Raw genomic sequence first — 10,344 nt, 5'->3', positions numbered from 1 at the left:
AACACCCGCTGACTGCAATGATAGAGCTTGGAATAGCCAGGACAATTTTTAATATACCTCCGACTGGATTCGTCTGAAAGAAGAAAGCCATATACACCTAGGATGCCTCGGGGGTGAGTAAAACACAGCCTAATTTTCATTTTTGGGTGAACTAACCCTTTAAGGTGACAGCACTAGAGTAGTAGAGCATTTTATGTAAGTATTACCCTATCTATTGCTCATACCTCATTTCCTCTCTTTGACAGAAAGAAGAAGCTTAATTGTAATCCTCTACTATCTGTCAGGAGTCATGTGCCGATCCACTGAGATGAAGTGGACAGTTAGGCTCAAATGCACATGTGCACCTTTGTGTACAAAGATGCTTTCACCTGGAGTCATTCGTTTATAACTATATGGCAAATCTAACAGCAGGGCTCTTCAATTTAATTGCATGGCTTTAAGACACATCACCATGGGGCTTAAAAATGTATTTATGGGATTTAAGGCATGATAATAGTTACAACAACACAATTGTATTAAATAACTAAGATGTTTCAGAAAAAAACATTGTTTTTTGGCTAAATAATCTATCCTAGTGTAATGCTAAGCAGGAAATGTGTTGGCAATTTGTACTTAAAGTGGAAAACCCTCCAGAAATGCAAAGAACTATAATAAGATAATTGACAGGGTTAGGTTTAGTCAAGCTAAAATGTAGTGATTACATGGGAAAAGATGCACGGTCATTGTGCCAGACTAACATAATTAGATTACCTAAGCAAGAATGACCTAGACCTTCAGACCACTAAAGCTATAATGTGTGCATATAGTGTAGTTACATAAATTAAACTGCTGGGTCATGGCTTTAAAGTTGTGAAATGTCAAGAAGATTAAGGCTTCAATAACAGTCAATAAAGTGTTCAAGAAAGACAAGAAAATGACAGCAAAGAGCAGTGATAAACACAGAGTCTTCAAACATATAAAATTCATGCTACAAATATAAAATGTAGCGCCTCCCCAGCCTTTGGCTGTCTGATCAGAGACAGATTTGTGTAATTCTACCTAAGAGGATCAGGAGTGTAAAGCCAACCAAACCCCCGGTGGTTCAGCTTGGGCTTCAACCTGCTTTGAGGACTCAAGAAGGGCACGGGATAATAAGCTTATAGGGTCACTGCAAGAAAGTTGTTTCATTTTGACATTTGACAATATAACAAAAATGAACAAGTCATGAGGGATAGCACTGAGTATGCCACCTCCTTTTGTCCAGTGTGAGCAATCGAAATATGATACGAAGATATGAATTCCAAACAAGGCAAAACAAAAGTAGTAAAGTTGGGGGAAAACTTGATGACGGTAGTATATTCCTTCTGTTATATGTATCATCTACAATCTATCTTTACAAATGTAACTTGTCATTACAAATATAGCTTCTAACCACTATCTAAAACACCTTCAAATTCTGGGAATAAGTTAAAGGCTCGATTAACCTAATTTGTGTTGTGCTGAAATATTAAGTACTTTGAAATCTGTAATGAGCCCTTAACATTTGATTGAGTAATTTAATTTATCAGATTTTTGTTACTTATAGCATAATTCCTTGAATGAGCTTCCAATTTACTTCCGCAAATCTCCACTGAGACAAAAAAAAAAAAAGATTTCACTTAATGTTTCATCAATCATAATTTCATCAGTCAATTTCATCAAGATTCCCAGTTGCTGATGGTGTTGTCCTTTTACAATCAATAATGCTGCACTACATTAAAAACATCACAATAGCTATAGATTTCATGCTATTTTGTATAACACTGTTTTATTGTCATGCGACAGAGACCCAGTCGTGATTATTGCGCCTCTTGGGAAAAGGTGAAGCACTTGTGGGCCCTTTGAATGAAGTAACCTTATCTTAGCTTAGTTGGAAGCTAAAGCAGAGTTTCAATGCAGAGCAGATTATGAAATGAATACTGATATAATTTAATGAAAATAAATATCATTTATAATATCATTTAATAAACAATCCTCCTAATCACAATTATATGTGCCCTACCAACGCAAAAGCTTAAAGAGACAATGAGCCTAGGGTGCAGGTAAGGACACTGCTGCTAACTGATCCTTGTATCACTTCTTTATGCTGTCTTTGGGTCTGTTAACTGGTGTAGCTGTACTACGGTTGATGAAGATCACCAGGAATTATATAACAGGCACAGAATACCGCGCTAACACGGCAGTAATCCTGATTTACCATGTAAAAGACAAACAATCTTAAGGTCCCTAACAGTGTTACTGAAAATCTCTAAAGTCCTGGTGACATACAAGGACTGCTAAAAATAAAGTAAACAGAGATTTTAACTAAACCAGTAAACTCAAACGGTGTTCTGAGGACCACTTGTGGTCTGTGATGGAATCCAAGTGTTCTGCAAGTTGATTCACTAATTTTAAAAAATGACATCTATAATTGCAGAAAAGTAAATTAATTAATTGACTAATTACTTAGCTGGTTGTGTTCAGTTTATGTTAAATTGTTTCTGTTTTCTCACAGTGATGTAGCTCAAAGGTATGTGTCAGTGTACATAAGTGTTTAGTCCAACTTAGCTAATGAATAGTCCATTTAGGTTTATTAGATATTAAGTAGTAGTAGTAGTAGTAGTCTATATAAGTAGTAGTCTAGTTTATTTGCTTTTGTCCTTTTTAGACTAGTCCAATCATTGTTTATTTCAATAACATAGCATAATTATGGATTGGCGTTGAATAAAATCCCCAAATAATATATGGAGTGTTAGGTAGTCTGTAATTTTGGTTTTACTGCTTAAGTTGTTCACCTTCTTTAGTACTTTGAGAATGACTCTCCATGCTATTTATCTCACACAAGCATACTCAATTGTTATCCGGTGCCTTTAACGGTACTGATCACCGCATAGATACGATTAACTCACCTTCTGGGTGATGGTCTTTCCAACAGCAACCTCCACAGCGAGACCAAGATCTGAAAGACGGCACTGGCCCTGGCTATCTAAGAGCACATTCTCTGGCTTCATGTCACGGTACACGATGTCCATGGTATGCAGGTGAAGGATACCGGTTGTAATCTGAGCTGTACAATAGATGATCCGTTCCCTTTCGATACCCTTCTCACCAATGTTATAGATGTGATACTTGAGGTCACCTCCATTCATCAAGCTCATGACCAGACAGAGATGGGTCTTGGTGTCGTAAGCATAGGCCAGGCTGACAATGAACAGACTGTTGACCTTCTCCAAGATCTTCTTCTCTAGCAGGGCCATTTTTTCACCATGTTTCTTCTTGAGACGCTTCTTGCAGAGCTTCTTGCAAGCGTACATCTGGCCAGTGTTCTTAACCTGCACTGCACACACCTGGAAGTGTATATGATTGACACAGTTACGTTTGAGAGGCTACATCACTCCACAGCGAGACCAAGATCTGAAAGACGGCACTGGCCCTGGCTATCTAAGAGCACATTCTCTGGCTTCATGTCACGGTACACGATGTCCATGGTATGCAGGTGAAGGATACCGGTTGTAATCTGAGCTGTACAATAGATGATCCGTTCCCTTTCGATACCCTTCTCACCAATGTTATAGATGTGATACTTGAGGTCACCTCCATTCATCAAGCTCATGACCAGACAGAGATGGGTCTTGGTGTCGTAAGCATAGGCCAGGCTGACAATGAACAGGCTGTTGACCTTCTCCAAGATCTTCTTCTCTAGCAGGGCCATTTTCTCACCATGTTTCTTCTTGAGACGCTTCTTGCAGAGCTTCTTGCAAGCGTACATCTGGCCGGTGTTCTTAACCTGCACTGCACACACCTGGAAGTGTATATGATTGACACAGTTACGTTTGAGAGGCTACATCATAATATCTTGGATTTAAGATATGTATTCATAATTTTTAGCACCTTCTAGTTAAGGCCGACATTTAAAATGTATACGAATAGATTGCGCTTCACAAAAAGAACCTACCTCTCCGAATCCGCCCTTTCCAAGTGTCCTGAATTCATAAAAGTACTTATCAGTGATTGGCTGTCTCTTGTACTCTTTCCACTGCAAAAACTTTTCAAAGCATTCGCTTGACTGGTAATCTGTAAACGGCTTGCCTTTTAGGAACTCTTTGGTGGCCTCCTTCACCTGTCCCATCACCTCCTCGAAATCTTTGTCAGTAACCGCCTTGCACTTGGCTGCTACATCTCCAGTCAGGAAGGTGAGGGAGCTCTTGGAGCCATCTTTGCAGAACTTATTGATGATATTTGTACGGGCCTTGTCTTTGGCAGCGGCCTCTGATAATTCCCAATCTATCAGATCATCCAGAAATTCTGCAGCAGTGCTACACTCTGGCCCCGCTTGATCCAGGTACTGGCGAAACATCTTCTTTCCAATAGGCTGCTTTTCGCAGAGGGAATCAAATTCCTTTTCCAGACTCGACCTGAGTGCCACACATTGGTCTGCCTTGGGTAGAGAGAGACTTCGGCGACGTTTCTTCATTTCCTTGTCATCACCGCCTTGGGCTTTTAGGTAGGCCGTGTTGGCCACCAAGTTGTCGAGTCCCCCCATGTCACACATTTTGGCGGCTGTGTCGGGTTAGTCGCCCCAGAGAAATGGAAAGCTCTGGAAGCTCTGCGGTATCAGGCTAAAAGATGCTACTGCCAGCACTCAGTGCGTTTGTGTGCAACTTGCTTCGAAGCCAAGGCGCGGATGAGCTACTAAGACACAAGCGCCTGCAGACCAAGACACACTGACAACCCAGTAATTGCTCATTTAGAATTAAATACCTGCAAGGGATTTTCACTTAAGTATATTTGTGTGGTCTATACTCAGCTACTATTCAAGGAAAGGAACTTATAAGAGGGTTCTCCCACTAAGAAGCTTTAGGGCTGACTATATTTAGGCAGATGCAGAGCGGTAGTAAATGGATGGCCATCGGGCTCTGTTGTCTAAACATAAATGGTGATACGATGAGAGGAGCAAAAATGTGGGAGCTAACAGCTCAGCATGGAGTGTACAAAATGCTGAGGCTAGCAGGACACACTAAAACTTTCTCCTGTTGTTTATTGGCCAAATGGTTAATGTGCTATTGCCACACCAAATACCAAAAAAAAGGGCTAATGTCCATCTGCTGACACAATCAATCATATGATTTTGAATAATTTTACTTACTGATTTGAAATATTACCAGTTTGCCTATTTTTAGTTTAGCATAATCATTTTTAACATTTAGTCAAATAAACCTTTTTAATTTTCAAAACAATTGATTCAGAATGATCTGCTCTAAGAATCTATTGAGAGTCAAAAAGTGTGCCAATATGTTCCTGCCACATGCTTTCTGTCTTTACTAGATTACGTTCACTCAGGGATTCAGCCTGAGCTATCACCCTTTGCATATACGTGTCAGATAACTGCACAAAACTTAGGCAAAACTGTAAGTATGTGGGGTTTTTAATCCTACTTTAAAGAGAAAATGTCATGCCATATGCAGGAATAAAGGTAATACATAATCAGTACAATATAAATGCATTTTATGATGTTGTGATTTACTTTGAATGCAAGTACAAGGTAATAATCTTGTGTCACAAATTCTGATGAATTATGAATTATCATTATTTGTCCATGGTCTGTCCTGCTCTTGATTTTTGTTGAAGTCTATAGTGGTCTTGCCAGGTAAGTTCAGGTTATGATGTTGCTTTGTTAAAATGACGTTTGTAAGTTCAGACATCTCACCTTGATGGGTTGCGCTCTGCTGGACTGGCTTCATTTCTACAGTCTCTCATAGACTCTCCATTTCTACAGTCTCTCATAGACCGCTTTAATGAGCATTAACTTTCACATTAATTCCTACATTGTAGCCTACTTGAAATACTGAGATCACCCACACTAGCCCAGGTGACCGTTTAAAATCATTTCATTTCACAAACAGTCCTTCACATTATATCTCACACCAGATGTTATTTTAAAAAGGTCAGTTTGCAGAGAAAATGAAATATCAAGATAAAACAAGATAAAGTCTACACAAAAAAAGTAGATATATTATGTAAAAACAAAATGAAAATGCGAACACAGTCTTGCGGACCAAGATGGACCATACTTGGTTACAGTTATGCCATATTGACATGGATTTTGTAGGCTCCAGTCAGAGGTCATGCATTAACAGAAATTACACAATTCTCCTACTGTTTTAGTAGCGATCTCTGTATCTAAGGTGGTGCGCATCAGTATAAGCTAATTCAGTCCGCTAAAGCTAAGCTAATATGAGTTAATCCATACCAAAAGTGTCCTATGCTTTTAAAACAGAGTGGGAGGAGGGGGTCTCATTCACGTACACCGCAATCCCTGATAGCAGACGTACATCACGGAGACGTCTATTTGTCTGTATGCAAGATATATTTTTGAGAGTGTTTGCTCATCTGCAATACGTCTATAGGACGTTTCCTAGATGTCAAATAGATGTTTATGATTTAGAATGTATGTAAAACTGACATCTTAAAGTCAGATGTTTGTACACAGATGCTTTCCAGATGAAGCGATCTTTAACAGACATCTTGCAGGCATATGTGTGCTATCTGGGATGCATGTTAAAGCTGCTCAAGCAAACTTTCTAGATCATATTGAACATCAGCCAACCATATGCAGTTATTAAGAGTTTGGAAGATGTGTTTGTGGCTCAAAATAAGAAAATGCATACTGCAAAAACATAATTGTATGTTTACAAAGAAGCAAGCAAACTCGACCTGTTCTCAGCAGAGCTCCTGAGAAAGGAGCTGTAAAAAAATATTGAGATGGTTTTTGGTACTTATATACAAATATATATTCTTAAGGACATCAAAACCTAAAATAAAACTCAAGAAAGGTGTAAAATATGGGACCTTTAATTAATAGACATGTATCTGTACCCACTGTCAAATGGTAATTCTACACACATCCGCTTTTCTCTCCAGATCTGACACAGCTCGGCAGTCATCTCTGTCCTTCATGGCAGTAGGATCGCCTTGTCTCACCTAGAGATCACCTCCTCTTACAAGAGTGGATTAAAGAGGTGGTGGAGGGAGAGAACAGACTAACAATCCCCCATCTGCTTTTAACCCAGAGACACAAAGTACTGAGCAGATCAGCTGGTCACTCGCACAAATGGCAAAATACAACAGGAACAGGTTTTTGTTCAACATTTAAATACTAATACATATACACCTGATAAATAATTGGATATGACAATGTTTATTTTCACTACAAAATATAAAACATAGCACACTTATTGTGTCCACTGCTTATACGTGTCTTAACAATTTAATTAGATATATTATTAATACAATAGTTTATACTGCATGTCTAATACCATAATTACTTTTTAATGATGTTATACCATCAACAAATATGTTCAGAGTATAGCTTAAAGGGATAGTTCACCCAAAAATGAAAATTCTGTCATTAATTTCTCACCATCATGTCGTTCCAAACCCGTAAGATCTCGGTTCATCTTCGGAACACAAATTAAGATATTTTTGATGAATTCTGACAGCTCTCTGACCCTCCCATAGACAGCAAGGGTCCTTACACGAGCAACATCCAGAAACGTAGCAAGGAGATCGGTAAAATAATCCATGTGACATCAGGGGTTCAACCGTAATATTACAAAGCTACGAGAACACTTTTTGTGCGCAAAAAAAGAAAAACAAAAAAACGACTTTATTCAACAATTCGTCTCCTCTGCGTCACCCTAGCGCCATTTTGGAGAGTATCCACTGAAGGCAAACAGGGTATGCTGTTCTGTGTCAGTTGTGCCACATATTCTCCAAAATGGCGCTAGGGTGATGCGGCGGAGACGAATTGTTGAATAAAGTCGTTTTTTTGTTTTGTTTTGCGCACAAAAAGTGTTCTCGTAGCTTCGTAATATTACAGGTGAGTAATTAATGACAGAATTTTCATTTTTGGGTGAACTAACCCTTTAATGTTTGAGGAGGTTATAGTCTCAAGGGGGTTAATTTGTTTCAGTATTGCCTGTAAATGTCAAGAGTTATACAACTTACTCACTTTTACAAACAAGCACCTTTCAACAGTAAATCCAGTGAATGCTTACATCAGCTAAACATCAGCTTAGTCACATTAACTGGTTTTATATCCAGTCTGTACAAAAAATATTTCTATATTACAAAAAATGTTTCAAGAGTACAGAGATCTAGTTCTTGTATTTCACAGTGAAACTAAAAAATAATGTAAAAATTGATGTCAGAGGGGACTGTTTGCCTGTTGACTCCAATTTCTTTAATGAGACAGCTAGTAGCCCTCATGCTAAAAGTCAATCGGTACCAGTGTCTCATCGCGTCATGTCACAAGTGACACTGCCCTCTAGTGGATAGCTGTTATTATGTTATAATCATTATGAACTGGTAAGAATCATCTTCCATTCAGATGGACAGAGAACTGAGCAACAATATTCTGTCCTCCAAACTAATGCTATATTTCTGTGTTGTGTAAACAAGTGTGCAAAATACACCAGCTGGCATACTTTCAATCAAGACTCAACGATAATAAAAGGAAATTTGAATGTGATGTTTATCACATTTTTATAAGGGCAGGAAGATGTTACAAGATTTTTGGCCAAAACAATTTTTTATTTTTATTTCACATTTGTACTCTTTCATAAATTGCTTCATAATTGCTTAGTATTGAAATACTATTGCTGTTATATACGCAATGTGCTGTTAATAGCAGGTTCTACTCTGACATCTTATGCAGTCAATCATCTCATTCAATGTGAAAACATAACTAGTACTAGAACTAGTAAGTGATTGGTTAAGTATCTTTTTCCCATGTGATAACAGTGGGAAATGTTTAATAGCTATTTTTGTAGCCATAACTTTCATGTTTGTGCCCATACCGAAATTGTTCCCAAGAAATATTAAAAGGTAAAAATATGACAAATAACCTCGGTCAGTGGTCTCCCATATATTAATGGTGCTGTATGTAATATTTTTTTTAATTATACATTTTTAAATTATATTAGTTTTAGGCTGTGCTCCGAGTTTGTGGCAACATCCAAAATCCTTGTCTTTGTGGGGACATTTTTGGTCCCCATGAGGAAACAAGCAGATAAATCTAACAGAATGAAGTTTTTTGGGAAATCTATATAGAAAATCTATAGATCTGAACGCGCTCTGACTCATAACACACGTGGAAGAAAGTGGACAGTGCTCTTCAGATCATTCTGTCATTCTTTTTAAACTACTCATGACCACCTTTAGCAAAAGAATTTATCACGTTTTATTGTAGGCTTATTTACCGTGGTACATTTTGTTGAACTAGCTGTAGAATTTATAATAGATCATCTGTTAGGGAATAGATTTTTCTCTATAGATTTATATTACAACTGGCATGTTGTAGCTAATGTTTCTAAATGTGCAGGCTGTTGTTTTTCATAACAAATGCTATATTGATTAATAAAAAAAGTAATTATTGGCCTGGTAATGATTAATAGGCTAGCCTTATTATAACAAATGCTACAGTTAAGAACTATAGAACATGGTACAAGTCAGAATCGAGAGCCATGGTGAGTGATGGAAAAACCTGGCCTTCAGATATTCCAAGAGATGGCATAGATTAAATCATTAGGAGCCTGATGATCTGTAAGAAATAAACAATATCAATATAAGAAAATGTTAAGTTAGATTGACTTCCCATGGCATGTTGAATTAGAATATTCTTTCAAATACAGCTTATGAGTGCCTAAATAATATAAAATAGGCTATTATATTTCCTATGTAAACAAGTAATTGTTAACTAGGCAATTACTTTATTGCAGTTATGTTATCAACCAACTTTGCATGTGTGGATGATAGCACAAAAGACAATTTTACAAAAATAAAAATATAAGCAAACAAACAAATAAATAAACCTTATGAGGGAGCATGACCCGGGACTCCACTAAAACAGTTCACACTTCAACCCCCACAATGTTCAAACCAAAACTACACCCTTGTCTCCATGACTGCGTCAAATATAAACAGATGAATAAGTACATTATCATTTTAAAGACTTCGATTTGTGTTCTATTCTGTCATTCTTTTTCTCTGAATGGGATCTCATCATCCCCAGGGGAAGCATGGCAGACCTTGGTATTGGTATGATCTACACTCTAAAAAATGCTGGGTTAAATACAACCCAGTGCTGGGTAAAATTTTGTCCCTATTTTACCCAGCACTGGGTTGTATTTAACCCAGCATTTTTTAGTGTATAATAACATATGTGACCCTGGACCACAAAACCAGTCATAAGGGTCTGGCTGAGATTTATACATTTATACAGCTTATTTATTCATCTGAAAGCTGAATAAATAAGCTTTCCATTGATGTATGGTTTGTTAGGATAGG

General features: G+C 37.7%; 1 protein-coding gene across 2 annotated transcripts in view; it reads right to left on the bottom strand.

Moving 5' to 3' along the window:
• LOC107732950 (rhodopsin kinase 1-like) overlaps window positions 1–4,732 on the bottom strand; it is an 8,217-nt gene extending 3,485 nt beyond the window's left edge. The window contains exons 1-3 of one of the 2 annotated variants that reach the window (XM_016544420.1): window positions 3,953–4,732; window positions 3,406–3,799; window positions 2,907–2,950 (exon numbers count right to left, since the gene is read on the bottom strand). In XM_016544420.1, the coding sequence (XP_016399906.1) occupies window positions 2,907–2,950; window positions 3,406–3,799; window positions 3,953–4,549 (1,035 nt within the window). In that variant the 5' untranslated portion in view covers window positions 4,550–4,732. Of the gene's footprint in view, window positions 1–2,906; window positions 3,345–3,405; window positions 3,800–3,952 lie in introns of both variants that reach the window. The other variant, XM_016544421.1, reaches the window with a different exon arrangement.
• Between the last annotated feature and the right edge of the window lie 5,612 nt (window positions 4,733–10,344).

This window comes from Sinocyclocheilus rhinocerous, unplaced genomic scaffold, assembly GCF_001515625.1.
Source record: "Sinocyclocheilus rhinocerous isolate Xijiao unplaced genomic scaffold, SAMN03320098_v1.1 scaffold1001, whole genome shotgun sequence".
NCBI lineage: Eukaryota > Metazoa > Chordata > Actinopteri > Cypriniformes > Cyprinidae > Sinocyclocheilus > Sinocyclocheilus rhinocerous.
This window is presented reverse-complemented; position numbering and strand designations above follow the sequence as displayed.